Below are 17286 nucleotides of genomic sequence, written 5' to 3'. Positions count from 1 at the left end.
CTGACGATTTTACCACCTTGGGCTGCAACAGTATTAGAGTTTATGGTTATTGTTAATGCTGCGAATACAGTTGGGTTTTGTTTTCTTCCCCAAGTGAGAACTGGCACTTAACCCCCTCCCTCTGCTTTCGCTTATCCGGAGTTGGAGAGCCTCCCCATTGCTTTATGCTGGAGAACTGCAACCACTGCCCTGAAAAGCTTACTTCGCAGTGGGACAGAACAGATAAAAGAGGACGGGATGCGAGCGTTACGCACTTCTCCCTCCACGACGGAGCTTGAGAACACACAGGAGATGTGCTGGACATGGAATCTCTTCAATCTCAAGATCACAAAATGCTTAATCTCCAGCCTCAGCACACACTGGTTTAATTTGGTCCCGTTTGTACAGGTCGAAACCCCATTAAAAACAAGACTGGAAATACAAAGACAGCAGCAGAACCAGATCCTTACTGTACCTGGAAGAGATTAGTACTGCTTCATTGAAGAATAAAGACCACATCTTTAAGAGATACATTTTATTTAACACACAAAACAGCTACTTTGCTGTTTAAGCTTTGGCTTATTGAATTGACAAAATAGGCCTAAAAAGCTCTATTTTTGAGAAACCAGAAACATTACTCACCATTCTATGGTTTGCTGACAAAGAAGAACACGGCGATAACGTTTGCGCAAGCTCTCTTTTGGACAGTCTGAGCCTACCTCGAGGGGAATTTTGTCATCAATATACTTGTAAGATCAGGTACGGTGTACTTCATAATAGGGTAAAGAAAACATTATAATTTCAAACCAATTTCCAGATCCTGAGGGGATAATTTAAATGACTGTAGGTTATTACTCTCCATGAAAGCTGAAGAAATATTGTGCTAAAATACTTATTTTCAAATTTCTAACAAGTAATACGAAGTTTATGGCTACCACATGCTGATCTGCATGCTATATTCTCCGCTGATTTAATCGATCCCGTTTCGGGACTCGGTGGAATTACACTAGCAAGGAGCGAAAGAGGGGAACATACCGGAGGCTGTCAAATCCTTGCATGCAGGGAATACCCCTATAACCATAAGCCAAATAACGACCGCAAAACGCAGCTCGGTTATGGCAGCACAAAGAAGAAAGAGTATTTCCGTTAGCAAAGCCATCTACTAAGGCTAGGCACCAGGAAGAAATTAAGTCCTACACGCACAAGTAAACAGAAGTACTTGCACAGCCCGATTTACGTGTTTCGATTTCAGAACAATAAATATTTCCCATAGTCTCTAAAACTGGAACGTGTTCTCCTCTGCCACGTCTTCCCTCGCTCAGCCAGGGCAGCCAAGTTACACATACGCTGTGCTCTTTGGCACTGCAGAAGGAACAAACAGGATATGGCATAGGTAAACACATTAATTTTCTTTGCTATCCTACAAATGTAATTTGTGCCCTTAAGCAGTGCACATTCATCTTGATGTTGGAGCATTACGTTGAGAAATCATCTTTTGCAAGTTTAAACAGACCACTAATGGTGGCTGAACAATTTTACTTCTAAACAAGCTAATTAGTCTCTCTACTTACTAAAGCTGATAAGGATCATCTTCTTCTAACATTTATTTTAAAAGATAGGATTTTTATAACAAACAACTCACATTTTTTGTTTCTGTTGCTATTGTTTGCACAGTGGTAGCGGGCAAGTAGGTAACTTTCCACAAGTGGTGGCAATATTATATCCTCTAAAATGAACAGTTGAAGTTATGGGTTATTTTTCACACAAAAAATTTGATATGATTCAAAAGCTTTTTAACAAGACTTGATAAAATTAACATTCCTGAATTTCCCAGTTATACAGCAAGGGTTAGATAGTCCTGCAAGCCCCGTAAGAAGGTTTGGGGGAAATAAACATTTAATATTTCTATTGCACAAAAAACAGTCAAGAAACTTTACTTCTGCTTTCTCTTTTTTTCAGTCTTGACTTTTTTGTATGAAAGAACAATGGAGAGACACATCACCATTTTTAAAGCCCACCATTTCTTTCTCAAGACATAGTACAAAGTACAGCAAAAGGATTCTTCTTTGAATGCAGGGCATTTAATAAATTAGCGGACAAACTGCTTAAACTGATGATACATTTTCATAGATATAAGTGCAACTATTTTTCTGAAAAGAAAGGCAAATTTGGTTGTTCCTCAGCACAAAGATAGTTTACGTACACCAAGAGGTAAATACTTATTTGGCCATAGATGATGCTAGCTCAAGTAGAATTTACTTCTTTCTCCACGTCATCATCGTCGTCAACAACCTGAAATCAAATCCAGAAGTAGCTTAGGTAAACAGTTTAAACCCTCAGTCCCGTAGGACTGCATAGAGAATTTATTACATTAAATCCTTGCTGGACCCAGGGAGTACAGCAGTTATTCTACACCGCTGAATGACAACGGTCACACAAAGAAGGTTAAGAAAAACTTGCAATCAAAAATGTCAGGAGGAAATGTGGCTGAAACAATAGGAGCTGGTCAAGTTATTACAAAGGCCACTAGAACAATCACTACAGTGTATCAGATTTTTAGTGAGAAAGCAGAATAACCTGCGTTTTAGGGGATAAATGCTTGTCCCTCATTATCACACACAGTCACCAATGCACAAAGGTTGCAATCACTGGCAAACACAGAGTATCCAGTTCTGGGCTCCTCAGCAGAAGAAGCACATGGGCATATTGGAGAGTCTCCAATGAGGGATCACCTCCTCAACATGCTGGCAACACTCCCCGTAACACAGCCCGGGATAGCGTCGGCAACCTTTGCCATAAAGGCACGTTGCTGGCTCAAGCTCAGCTGGGCATCCAGCCGGACCCCAGGTCCTCTTCTGCAAAGCTGCTTTCCAGCCAGGCAGTCCCCAGCGTATTTTGGTGCATGGGGTTGTACAGGACTTTGCAGAGTTTTGGATCTTTTGCTAAGATACAGCTTCTGACTTGGAAAAACTGCATCTATGCATCCCATACTTTTGCTTAAATTGCCAACTTGTCCACGCTGGAAAGGGACAAAGACCTCCTCTTCCATTTAAAAGGAAACAGCTATTATCTCTCACCAACCCACCTGCTCCACGCCTTCTACTTCGGGGATGTAGAACTGGAGCATGTTCTGTATCCCGTTCTTCAGGGTGATGATGGAACTGGGACAGCTGGTGCACGAACCCTGCAACTTCAGCTGCACAATCCCATCCTCAAAGCCTTTATAAATAACATCACCACCATCTTCTTGCACTGTCGGCCTGATGGAACATGATACTCAATTTAAAGCAAGTACAGCTGAAATACATTTCCTTCCACAAATCTTTGTAAATATTGAATTGAGCTTTACTAAAGAACTGTCAAGATATAATAACTAAAGCCCTCTTTCTCTACAACCCCCTGATTCAAATTTCCAACGTCTCATACTTTGCTGCACTCTCTCACATTGACCATTAGTCTTTTTCCGTAGAACGTTAAGCAAACCATATTTGCAATAAATGAAGCAGCATACGAAGGAATCACTAAAATTCTAGGGGTGAGGCTAAGCACCTCAGAGCAGAGCTTCAGTCAGCCTGCAAAGACATACTGGTTTGCCTTGAGGCCCTCTCCGCAGGTAACGATGGTTGCCTCCATTACGTGCCAAATAGGTGTGTGTCCTACCACGCGATGCATGTGCATCTGTTACCTGACTAGGGACAGTGGTAAGTCGTCCTTAAGTGCTTCCATAAATAAATACGCAGTTCACCATAGTTTACACAGGACAGAGAAAAGCTCCACCTATATAAAAGCCTAATCCTGCTAAAGGGTGAAGAAACCAGCATCTGGTAAGATCACATCCCAGTACGATTAGCATTTCTGCAGCCCGGTTTCCTTTTGCAAGCAACAAATGCCCAGCATTGTAACTGTGTCCCCATAGCAACATTTTTCCAGACCAAGCTAAAACCATCAAGTTACTCTAACAGAAGCTCTTTATACTGATTTCCAAAATAACTCTTTTGAGAGCTACACTCCTAAGAGAATAATCTATGAATCCAACACATTTATCAACAGCTCACCATAGCAAATTATCTCCATTCCAGAAAGCCACAGAACATGACTAAAAATTCCGTATTTCCTATTTGAAGTTAACTTTTTTAACATACTACAGGATCTTTCAGATCTACATTGCCTCCATCCTGCACCCTCTGACAACTTCTTTGAACATATTTTTGATCGACTAAACAATAAATGCTCTGTATGTACCACTTGTTTATATATAGCTTCTGTAAACTACCCTGCTATAAAATGAAGTAAGACACACTACTGCCAATATTCTCATCAACAGCTTCTCGGTTCACCGAGGGGTACAAGGGGAAGGAAATGCAAGAAAGAAAAAGGTGGGGAAAAACAGAAATTTGGGCAGAAATTCTGTGACCGTTACAAAAGGCCACTGGGAAATCAAGGACTAACATACCACGGGGAGCTTAAATGACCACATATGCAGCAAGAACAGAGCCTCCTGAATGTTACTTTCTATCATGGCTTTATGCAACAGTATACTTGGGTTACACGTTTCAACACTTAGTACATATGCTCGGGAAAAACGTTCCAGCTTAGTTCTGCTTTTCTCCTTCTTTCCTTTCAGGAAAATTAAATCACTCCCATGCGTCAGCTGTGAAATAGCCAAAATGATATTTTTAAATATCACTTTTAAAATGCAGCATCTGAAAAAATTAAATAAAAAAGCCCAAGTTCGTCACAACTTCTGGAAAAACTAAACTGAATTCCGTGATTTTGACCCACATACAAGTTTCCGGTTCCTGTAATTTGTGGGCTGGGGAAGATGTCGCCATCAGATATCACAGCTTCAGAAACACATCAGACGTTTTCCTCTGCATCTAAAATGTCAAGTTGCTTACTCCTTTCAGTTCACTTTGGAAGGCAATTAATAAGCATAAAAATACACTTCAGGTAAACAACATGATCCATAGCCCCTCTTGAGACTTCATTAGTTACCACCAGTTTCTAAATTCAAGCTGTGTTAAAATACCAATAAAATTGCAACAGAATGCAAGGACAAAAATCTACTGAAGCCCAGACAGCGAGGGAAACCCACTAGTAAATTTTCCTTTAGAGTACGATACAAGAGTATAAACTACTTTGGAATATTTGGAAGGGAAGGTCAAGTGTAATTAAGACAGAGATTAATACAACAGAGGAAAAAAAGTTACTGCAAAAGCACAGATTGTGGTGTTCTCACTATTTAAAAATAACCAGGTTAAACCAAATGGACCTGTTTAAACGCACTACGGAGGGTAAGACCATACACTGTTCTAAAAATCACTCGGCAATAATGACTCTGTTCAGCACATAGTATGCCTAAACAGGAAAACTAGACAGGAAGTTTTCAATTAGAGAGAACAGCATTCTCAACTCTGGCCAGTTTTGCATGTTAAACCCCCCCACTAGATACTGAACCATGAAATCACAAACACCCAAAGAAAAATGCACTGTTCCCTAAATAAATCCAAACCCCAAGACTAAGTCACTCCATCTGGCAGTAATGTTCCCGGTTTACCTTATTCTTGTATCCAGCAGTTCTTTAATCATCAGTACAACTTCATCATCATCTTCTGACGCAGCTTGGGAAAAGAAAAATGTGCAAATCAGTACTCGGAGAGAATTCCAACAGGATTACTAACACTGTATATCCATAATGGCAGAATGAAATAGCCTAAAAACATTGCTGAGATGACTGAAACGAAAAGGCAGAAGTCTTAATTCAGAGCAAGTATCTTTTTCTGCATTATCCTTATTTATATCCCAGGCTTTTGCGACAAAGAAATTGGTTCAGAGTTTTTTTTCACCAGGCAAAGGCCTTAACAGACAACAGTAGGGCCACCTTTTAAGATAGAGCGAACAGCACACAAAAAGAAAAAAAAAGAAACCAAAAAAGGAAGCAACAACTAACATTCAGTAAGGATGCATGGGTTCAGGGGGGTCCTCAGAAGGAAAGTTTTAGCAACCTAAAAAGTTCAGCAGGATAAGAATTATGAATGTGTCTGGGTTTAGCAGCTCTGGATGCAATTTTAAGCTTAATGTTAAGTCTTGCAAGTGTTTTTAAAGACTACTTTTTCAAATAAAATAAAGTCTATATTAATATTGAAATTAAAACTGGACATAACAGAGCAGAGAGGAATTCAATAGTCATAATCTTCCTTAAAACACTAGAAAAGTTGTTTAAGTTGGTAAGGTGCAAATGAGAAAATAAAAGACAAAATACCGCCCTTGAGTTAAATTGTAAGTTAGTCTCAATTACTTTCTATTACAGTTTGGAAAAGACTTATTACCATTTCTTGTTCATTTAAGTCCATAAACCTATCACTAAGACAGGGACATTAAGCCTGGGCACTCTTGATTTAAGGAGGGAAATAAAACCCTTTGTAGGTGCCCATACAAAAATGACATGCAGCAACACCCTATAGCTTTCTAAAGACAGCCTCAATACACGCAAAAATATTTCACACAGACAAAGTATAACAGAACATGGTCTGCACTGCCAAAAGACATAGTTCAGCATAGCTCCTGCGACGATACACTCCTCATATACAGCAGATGAGAACCAGGTTTCATATTCACGGGTAAGCAACTCCTTTAGACAGCACAGCATTGCTTCCGCTAGAACATACGCATTCTGCAAATTCTCTCCTGTGTTAATTTTGGCAGTTTTCACTTTAATGTTCTGAGGGACAAGTGGAGGCTCTTCCAGATGTCACAAAAACTAAACCCGAAGGCAGATACTGGCCTCCTCCTGAAGAGTTTCATTTACCTGTATCTGTCCTAGGCGCCTCGTCAGTAACTACAGGTAAGCCAGAGGCAAAGAAATCCATTATAGTTGCATAAATGTCTGGTTTCAGCAAGTTCCAATCCAGGTCTTCACTCTCCTATGAGAATCAGAAGAAAATAAATAAATAAAAACAGAGTATCTGCCTCCTAATAATAAGTCATGCAGAGATGCTTCTTACATTAAAAATATCACAATGGGCTCTCACATTTGATGCATGGATTTGATTTTCATAGTTTTGTCAAGTCCAACTTTGGCAAAAATGTTCAGTAAGAGTCAATTTGTAAGTCAACAGAAAGGTTTCCTTGTTTGCAAGCCAAGTGCTATTAAAAAATTAGCTAAAAAGATATGAAAATTAAAGTCTCCCAAATACATTATTTGACATGTATTTTTACCAAACTGTTTCAGAGACTCAAGCTTGTTTGGTTCCTTTTAATTCTGAGCCAAATTATCATTCACTGAATCGCCCTCTGCTCTTCACACAGTAAGAGCATAACTGCACGGTTACTACACAACACCTTATCTCTGCTGACATGAGCTCCACACCTTGGGTAAACGCAACGCTCCCTGCGACGCACTCCATCCCAGTCACAATCACCTCTTTCGGAAGCGTACTCTGGAGGTCACCTAGTCCCGATTCCTGTTCGATGCAGAGCCAGCTTCCAAGCTCACCACATCGCACAGGGCCTCGTCCAGCCCAATGTTGACCATTTCCAAGACCAAAGAATCTACAACTTCTCTGGGCAACCTATTCCAGCGCTTACCCACACACTGATTTTTTTTTTTTTTCTTTTATATTAAAGGCAATTCCCTTTATACTGCTTGTGAACATTGCTTCTGGTACTTTCACTATGCATGTCCCAGATTTTGACCCAATCTTCTCAATGGCCATCTATCAGAGAGCTGAATCTCAGCTCATATTTTAGTACATTTGAATCTCTGTTCTCTTACCTTAGTGACTGTGATGAAGTCTGGTCCAAAGAAAATACTTTTAACTCCTTCAATTTTGAATAACTGTCTGTTAAGAAAACAAACAAAACCCAAAAATGCACACACATTTCAAGCAAACTCCTAAAGATTTATTTAAGCTGTCACAGAAAGAGAGTTCTAGAATACATTTCTAGACAAAAAATAAGCACTAAAACCAGAACCATTAAGAGAAACTCGCAGTTACTTCGCCTACAGCTCAGCAAGAGCCAGGAGATCCTGCTGTGAAGCAATGTACATAGTAAAACCGAACACACATTACGGGACTTTTCCACAAGATGTCTGAAAGAGTTACTCTCTCTCCTGTTCTTCCTTGGAGGCAAAATTGTATTCTTTATATAAAAACGTATTTGTTCAGCATCAAAACTAGTAGGTACCTATTGTTTCAGGTAGGACTAGTGCAAATACAAGGAATGTTCCTGAGATTAAAGCAAGTTATTCAAAGTAATTGAGCTCAATAAAACCGGCCTTCAATCCCGTTGCCATTAAATAAGAGGATTAGTGCCAAGCAGTCTACACAGCTTTAAACACACCAACTCCCTTTGTGAACAATCTTCAATATTTTAAGTCATTTGCATGGCACATGAAAAAAATCTCCAGATTAGGTAAAGGCTTAGGATTCATACTGAATTGCTTGAGGTGGCCCGATACAGCACCCAACAGCCAGATGGTAAATTAGCACACAACCAAAGCAACACGAGAACTTAGATGATAGGAAAGAGCATATTTGTGACAATAATTTAAGTATAAAAAGCAGAATGAGAATGTAAAGACCGATTTCCACAAACGGTTAAATAAACCCCAGCAAATTAATCTACAGAATAAATAAATGATGCTACTTTTAAAAAGAAAAAGAACACACAACTAAAAAAAAAAAATCATTAAAAGTAGGAAGTACCCAGAGCTAAATACAGCATAAGGCTGTAAGAGTGTTTTTGCAATTAAGAAAAAAAAAAAAGAAAATATATCCTCCTGAAAGACTGGGAAACATCAAAAATGCAATGAATGAAGAAACTGGAAATCTTATATAGTAGACAATTTTTTTCCATTAACCTGCACAATATGCATAATCAAGCTGTGCTGCCACGGTACACATTCTAGCACATACATCTTTTTTGATGAAAATGTCTATTTGCAGATAAATGACAACAAAAAGCCACTTTCTGACAGTCGATCGCATTCTGCAACCTGATGCACTTTGGCATAATCAGATTCTACAGCTTCAGCATTCCGCTAACACGTTTTCACGCCCTCAAAAACCTTTCATATTGCATTTATTACTTTACGTCTCGGAGCTTTGCTTGTAAAGATCCTGTTTGCTCTCAAACAACTCTGCGTGAGACCTTTGGAAACGTTAAAGCTGCATGTTTGATAACCCCACAGTTCCTGGAGAGACCGTCACAGGAAACAGCTTCTACTTTTGCATATAATTCTCCCAACATAGACAAAGAGGACTTAAACTGGGATCTCCGGAGGTAACCTACTGCAGCATTTCTGGATCTCACCCTCAAACGGAAGCCCTTCCACCCCCGTAACAGGTAAAGTTTCTTTTCAGAGGCTAACATGAAAGCAATGACAAACATGAAAGCAATGACCAACATGCAGAAAAGGAGCCTCTGGGAATACCTGGAAGGATCATAATGGTGCTCCAAACCCCTTCTGCACCAAAAGGGTACGAATCGCTTATCTGCTCAGCGATTCTTACTCCAGATTATGCATTTTGGTACCAAAAGATGCAACTCCCAAGACCTGTTTATAGATCCAGCCTGAGAGAGCGGGCCAAAACTGGCCTTCTGAAACATTATAAACCTTTTGTGAAGGAAAAATCCATTGGCTTTGAAGTTCAGGCTAGCACCAACATCTGCCAAAACAAGCAAGGTACTACACTTAATCCGCAGTATTTGGGGACTATTTACTTCCTTATGCTGTTTATTTCCCAGTTCTGAAAAGTTGCATGACTTCCAAGTAACTACTTGAATTAAGAGTGTCCTGATGGGAATGATTTTGCGAAATCAGGGCCAGAGGTCTCACCGGTGATGCAGCAACCGTTCAAGAATACCGATTTATCATACCACTCAATCCAGTTGCATAAACTAGACCATGATGCATCCCCACTATGATACAGCCGTGGGGAGTACAGACAAACAGAAAGACTATTTTAGTAACAACAATCTTCCCAGCTTTAATTTTATGCACAAGCAAAGCGACATTAAAAACTTAAATGCAACCGAGCTGCTCCTGAGTAGAAGGAGGAGCAGAATGATCAGCAGCTGTGCTTAAAACCATCAGTTGCAGACACACAGTCCACAGTGGTTCCCCAAACAAATTACGATGTGTTTAATAGTACCTTGCTAAAGGTGAGCAAAATGCTGCAGCCGGTGTGGAAAACTCCATAGTCCTCGACTCCAGCACTTCCTTCCCCGGAATAAACTTCAGACTATTTGGATTTGGTGTGTCCTGAGTTTGAATAAACATGCCTCTTACTGGAAATTAAAAAACAAAAAAAAAAAAAAAAAAGGAAGAAAAATAATGTAACCAAACCTAAGTAGCTTAAGTGAAAGCCAAGGATCCTGATTACTTAGCAAGCCCAGACCAGGGTGATCACTGCGCTACAGCAAGCGGCAGCCTGTGCAGCAACGATACTTTAAAACCACAATGCAATTCGCTCCATGAAAGTCTCCAGACTGACAGGAAGGCTGATAAACACAGGCACGTTATCTCCCAGGGAACAAGATGATAAATGGAACCTTGTCTTTGCTTCTTTTGCTAACTTTTCTTTACTAAAAAGCATCCTACTGCAACAGCATCGAACTGCATGAGGCCAGTACCATCCTCGCTTTCTACTGAAGGCCAAGAGATGCAACCTTCATTTCTCTGTTGTGTTTTTTTATTTTACGATCCTCAAATGCTGTCAAGTCCCTCTTCCAGCATTATCGCTTCCTGTTCAAAGTATAATCAGTTTTACTAACCCCCTCTTGAAGATACACATAATTTATGGGGCTGGGTTTTTATTTCATTTTTCAGCACTGTTAAAAAAGAAAAACAAGCATAACAACAGTTACAGTGAACCACACCCTGCTTATAATATGTTCCACAGAGTGAAAAATTACTGTAAGCTATCACTCATCCTCCAGAAATTGAGCTGACCAAACAATCCTAAATAAAATTATTTACAGTTCACTGGTAAAGATGTTGAAAAGATTAAATTTTTAGTGAGGTTCCTTTTGTGGCGTGGGTCTTTCTTTTGCTAGAAGAGCGTAAAAAAACCTATCTTGACTAAAATTTAATGGTGTACACTTAATAGTGTATTTTCCTGTAGACACGTCCACGCAGCATATGCCTGATGCCCCACTGAAGCTGAACATCAGTTAGGGGCAGGTTCCCGTGTTCTAATTCTCTTTCTAGCGCTCCTTTCTAACTCTCCTTGCACATCAAATACCACAATGATATCCAATCATTCAGGAAAGTAAAAATGCATTTTAAAACCAAGAATCTCCAGGAAATAATATTTAAAAATAAAATATACTTGAGAAACAAGCTCACATAACTTCAAAAAAAACGCAACAGAGGGATTTAAAGCAGCAAAAAGAGATGACATTTTCATTTTTGTAAACTGCCATTTTGCCCATGACTTCCTAGTATTAGATGACAAATCACGCTATTTATAAATCGCCAAATTGTGACTGCACGCGTCTGTCATGGTAACAACCCATTTGACTTGAACATACACAATGGCAAAGTACGCAAACACTACATTTTCTTCTTTTTTTTTTTTAAGGGAAAGAATTAGCACGGAAGTGCTTAGTTTTAATGTGAAAAGAATAATCCTGATAGAGCAAGCAACTAGTCAGCTTTATCCATGGGGATGGAAGAACTACTCATCTTCCAGCTCCAGCTGGCACCCAAAATCACATCTAGAGTAACAGCGCAGCTTACAAATAACCAACAATGGAGGATTTGGGTGGTGTAAATGCCCATTTTTTGAAAGCAATGGGTCACTAACTGCTATCATACGTTGTTCACCTCGCATCTCTAACACCTCAAAACACAAATAGCTGTATCAGAAAAGGTGTCCATGTGGGTAGCTGCTGTATTTTAAAAGTGTCTTCTGCAGCTGAAGATTTGCAGGCCAGGTTTTTCAACCAACCTGGAGAGTTCTCTGCACAACTGTGAACGACCCATGTGGAATTTATTATTCAGTAGTTGGTAACTGGCTGTATTTCCATCAAACTTCTATATTGTTTCTTTCAACCCTCTGCGGAACGCTGTGTGTACCTGCTTATTATTTTGTTGTGCCATCTGCTCAAGGTAAGAGGAAGGCACCAAATAGAGGCCAACTTCAGTAGGACACTTGCAGAAGCAGGTAAAATACTAAGTCTACTCATCAGAATAGAACTGAAATAGAGAAAACAGCACTGGACCAGATAAGATTGGGCTTCTCTGAAATAAAAATTAAAAAGAAACTTCCGCCTGAGCAGACTCATTTAAATAAGATTTCCATTTGTGACTAATTCCGTGCAACAGCACCTGCAGAATTTTTTTGTCTTAGACTCTTGCTGCTACAGCATTGGAGAGCAGTTGCTAAATCCCTCAGGCAGGTGCAAAAGCACAATATTTTTCTGCGGTGCAAGTTTCACATGTTTTGGTTTTTTTCTTTTCTGAGCATTACAATAATTTTAATAAGCCTAAATAAAATAATTTCAATTACTACCAAAAAAAAAAAGGTAGGTACAGCAAACTCCACCTTAAACATTGCTTTTTCAGGGTAATACCAAGTTGCAGATAACATTAATGGAGGATGCCATTAATGCACCATACGTGGATGCATGCTCAAGAGGGGGAAAATTAAAAAAAGAAAATACTGCAGCTCTAAGAATGAAAGGCTTCGCTTTCATCCCTGCTAGGTTCTATCTGGATGGCCAGCAATTTCATCTGGCAGAGCTCAGCAGCTGAAGCAGGACAGAAGGCAACATGAAGTCTTTAACAAGAGATACATTTACACTAAGATAGAAATTAAATTAAGGAGTGCAGCAACGCCCAAATAGTATTTTGCACCAACAAAGCTCCTTGTAAGTCTTGGCAGCTGAATGACACAGAAAAAACATGCATAATCAAGCACATAGCGAGCCATTCACATCTTTTCCCCAAGCTTCAAATGTCCAAATGCACTAGCACGTCATTAAAAACCACCTAGGAAGTGTTATCACAATCAGATTTCAGAAAGAATAGTAGGCTTTCATTAATACCACAAGACATAAAAACTCACAATGCACTCATCTATCCATTTTTAACTAGTGTTTACCTGCATTATGCCATACTGCAGATGGAAGAAATGGTTTATTTTGCACAAGTTGGTGGAAAGGCTGTTGAGTTGTCAAACTATGATCTTTCAACATCGCACAACAGAACCTAGAAAAAAATAATTTTACTAACAATTTGCAAATTACAAGTTTGCGCTCTCCCCCAGAAAAGAGTATTTCGTACGCTTCCAGCAATCCCAGAACTCAGCAAGATGCTCACCTACCTTAAATCTCTCAGGTAATGCAGCAAGCTCGCAGGCTAGATCACAAAACGTCCTTTACTTTTTCCCCTTTTCAGTGCTCCCTCTCTCTCACTTCATAACAAAATAGACATAACTCTCCAATGTTAGCCACCTAAAAAATTAATCTAGACTCCTTTACAGTCACTAAAGGCAGGCAAATCACCTCACTAACCCATAACAGAAGAGGACAAATCACCCTAAGGGAGCTTTTTGTCTTCCTCTGGACAGCACCTGGAAATCTAGCTCGGACTAAATACCTAAATACCTCATTTTCACAAGATTACAGACAGCTGAGATGAATCCAACCCCAAGCACCTGAGGCTAAATCAAGGGCAGAATTTACTCCTATACCCTTGTGGGTTTAGCTGGTCAAACACATGGCTCTCCTATATGACTCTGGGAAGATACAAGACAGGCTAAAAAGGTAATGCAACGGCTGCTCTTACACAAACAGTTCTCGTAAGAAAAAAATACCAGGACAATATTTGGATAAGCAATAAAAATTCTCTTTAGCTACACATCCCAAGCCATACCTCACCCCTGTCCACCTCTATGCATTTTTTCCCCTTGGGGAATAAGGAAATTCAGTACATTCCAGTACAAGTACTGTGCCAGAATGAGACCAGACCAGTTAAAAAGAGGCCTTGCTCCATACTGGCCACGTAATTCGCACTAGCAGTCAAAATAGGGGTGGTATCATCTGCTCAGATGGAGTTAAGAGGGGGAGAGCAGAGAGGAAAAAAGAAAACATTAAGAAAAAAAGCAAGGCAGAGCGATGGAGTAACAGGCCTTACTTTCAAAAGTGTAAATACTTGCTTGGACATCTAATTTCCTTAACTGTGTTCACAGCCAACAGCATCCAGCTTCTTCAGAGCAAAGCGAGAATCAGAAAACGTAACCAAAACCCCCCTCGTGTCACAGCCAGCGCAGAGAAATACCCCATGCAGAGGGTTCATGATTATCTGGCTTTTCTCCTCCTCATCAGGTGCAGGGGGGGAAAGCAGCTAAACTAAATAAATGACACCTGCCAGGCTGTTACCAAGAGGGGAGGTTGGTGCTCTCGGGGGTCCTAGGTCAGACCAGAAGCGCAGATCCTCGGCCCAGATTCCTCCAACGTGGGAACAGGAGGAAAGCGCTCTCGTGAAACGCACCTCCCCGCTGCGAGTGAGGGAGATGTGTACACAGAAAAGGTCTAAATCGTGTTATTTGCCTACTTTTGTGGCCTTTGTAGCAGGTAGAGACCCCAGCGGGGTACGTGAGGACGGTCCCCCAGGAGCAAAGCTCTCCTTTCTGCGTTGAGCTCTGGGGAATACAGATCATCGCCCGTTTCACAGCGCGGGCCGGAGGGGTGCCCATGGCCACACCGCCCCTCCGATCTCCCCTTACCGCAGAGGCTCGGCAACCGTGGCGGGGAATCTCCCCTTCTGCTCGGCCCTGAGGGTACACGCGTGGGGGTCCGCTGCCCCTCACTGCCCGTCTGTGGGGGTCACTCCTCGTTGCACCGCCCTGAGCCATGTGGGGATCGCCCCTCGCACCCCTGTGCGCAATGCGGGGGGGGCGGCCCTCAGGGGAAGGCCCTCAGCACCTGCGCGGCGGCGGGAACGACCACCTCGCTGTTGTAATGGGGTCGGGGGGGGGAAGAAACAGCCTCTGGCTGCCCGGTGTGACGGGGACAGGAAGAAACACCTTCACCCTCCTCCGCCCTGCTGCCGCGGGGAAGCGAAACGGAGCGAGGAGAGGCCGCGGGGCCGCTCGCCGCCACACAGCACCCCCCCCCCCCCCCGCCGCCGGGCGGGGAGAGGGGATCCCTCCGGGAAAGGAGCCGGGCTCCCTCCTCGGGGCCGCGGCAGCGAGCAGCCGGGGCAGCCCCGCCGTCACCTACCGGCCGGCAGCCGCGCCGAGCCACCGCGCCGCCGCCATCTTGGCGCTCCTCAGGGCCGCCGGGCGCTGCCGCCCCGCCCCGTTCCCGCCCGGGCTGAGGCGCGGCGGTGGGCGGGAGGGAGGGAGGGGGGACCGCGGCCTGGAGCCGGGGCTGGTGTGTAAAAAGACACTTGTAGTTAGCTCATATTTGCTGAATCACTATGTAGAATATGTACCTTGTCTAAGCCTTAGATAGTGACCGTATCTATTGTAGAATCCTTAAGAGACTCGCTCAGAAAACCCGTGCTCGTGGTGCTCGCTGAGGGCCAAGGTTGTTGAGGAACTAACGCGTCAATTAAAAGAAAATGATAGCAGGAATGCTAACCTTGAGACCGGCTAAAGCTAGTTGGAAAACGCAGAATTTGCCAAGTGTCGAAGAATATGTATTAATGGCCAAAAGTTCGTCCAAAGGATAAGAGAGGAAGAAGAAGATGAGACCCTCTGAGGAAGTAAACGACCACCGGAACCAGGCCTGAGCATGCACAAAGATAACGTGGACATTTTTAGGAGTGATGACATAAGTATTTTAATTACTCCACCCCATTTCTGAATACGCATGATTTGTCTTATGTCATCTCATTAATATGTATACTTTCATCTAATAAATAATTGCTTGCTCGCCACAGAAGTGTGCAAGCTTTGCGGAACAACCCCCTTGCACCCCGGCGCCGAAGTAAACATACCTGCTTTATAACTCTTTGTGAGTTGTGAAGTTTGTTTCCGCGCGTCAGGGCTGCGCTCCTCTTACAGCGCTGAGCCGCTTTTCCCCTGCGCCCCCCGACCAGAGCAGGCCTGGGCGCCCGGGGGATGCTTCCTACAGTCAGCACGCTTGCTAAAAATACAAATATAGAAACGTTTTCCCCCCTTTCTAAAACCAACGCACCACCCCTAACGATAACGCTTTGAATAGGTGCTTTCTTACCGTTGCAGGGCGACGAGGCTGCGCTGCCGGCACGGCTGTGTCACCCTCTGGAAGGAGCAGCACGGGCTGTGGGCCGGGGAGCGGCCCCCCCAGAGCAGCGTTCATCACAGAGCCCAGTAACACACAAAAAGCCTTTTTGTTTTGTTTTGTTTTGCCCCCAAGTCTCACAAGCCATCAAGAAATTGCAAATTCAGCCCACTGCCGAGTAACCTTCTGGAGATGGGGGCTGGAGGAAAAGTTAGAGGTAACGTATTTGGTTTGATCACAACGTTATTTGGTTTGATCACAACGTTATTTGGTTTGATCACAACGCATTTGAGGTGGAAGCGCGTGATTTGGCAGATGGCAGCCGCTGCCGAGGGTCAGGGCTGTTGCACAAGGAACGAGAGGAGGAAGAGTCTCCCTGGGGAGGAAGGAGACACAACTGCAGTTTCAGCAAGATGAAGGGGGCCCAGTCCGTGTCAGTGCCACGGCTGCCTTTTCCCCCCTTGGTACCATTACAGTCCTGCTGATTTTCAACCACAGAGTCACTTACATTGGGCTGATCATAGCTGCTTGTTCTCTTATGTTAACTAAAAATCCAACAAAGTTCTTCAAACAAACTTTCAGCCCTTCGTTTTAGTCATTCCTCGCTGGATTCGCTCTGCCTTGGCAGGCAGCTGCGCTCACAGAAAGCACGTTTTCCCCCCGGGCTTTGCCAAAACCTATTCCCAGATCCCCCCACACGCGTGCACGGCTCAGCTCGGCAGCAGGCGGTCACGGACCATTTTGCTCACGTACGGCCGATCCTCTTCAGGGACAAGTTCGTTCTGCACCTCCTCTCTTCCAGCCGCAGCTCCTGGGTTTGCAGGGAGGGCTCAACAGCTCTGCGCTGTCTTGTAGCATTGCCTTCAACATGAAGGTTTCTCTCCAGTAAACTGGAATATCTGCTGCATAAAGCCTCTGCTTAAAGCAGCAAGACCAGTTTGACTTGCCAACTGCCAGATAAAACAGTAGGGACAGACCCAGTTCAGTACCTCGCTAGGAAGAACTCATTAAAAACCGGATTCTTTCTACCCAGCAAAAATACTTTGCATGGGGAGGGGAGAAGGAATGCACAGCAGAGAAGATGTA

General features: G+C 42.6%; 1 protein-coding gene across 1 annotated transcript; it reads right to left on the bottom strand.

The window, feature by feature from the left end:
• Positions 1-517: 517 nt before the first annotated feature.
• Positions 518-15251, bottom strand: NFU1 (NFU1 iron-sulfur cluster scaffold). The gene is made up of 8 exons (XM_059831561.1): positions 15214-15251; positions 13092-13198; positions 10137-10272; positions 7754-7820; positions 6788-6902; positions 5537-5600; positions 3065-3239; positions 518-2271 (listed from the first exon to the last, which is right to left on the bottom strand). Exons 1-8 carry the CDS (start codon positions 15249-15251, stop codon positions 2224-2226), a joined length of 750 nt encoding a protein of 249 aa, XP_059687544.1. The 3' UTR covers positions 518-2223.
• Positions 15252-17286: the final 2035 nt, after the last annotated feature.

The sequence above is a fragment of the Gavia stellata genome, chromosome 31 (genome assembly GCF_030936135.1).
Source record: "Gavia stellata isolate bGavSte3 chromosome 31, bGavSte3.hap2, whole genome shotgun sequence".
Lineage (NCBI taxonomy): Eukaryota > Metazoa > Chordata > Aves > Gaviiformes > Gaviidae > Gavia > Gavia stellata.
This window is presented reverse-complemented; position numbering and strand designations above follow the sequence as displayed.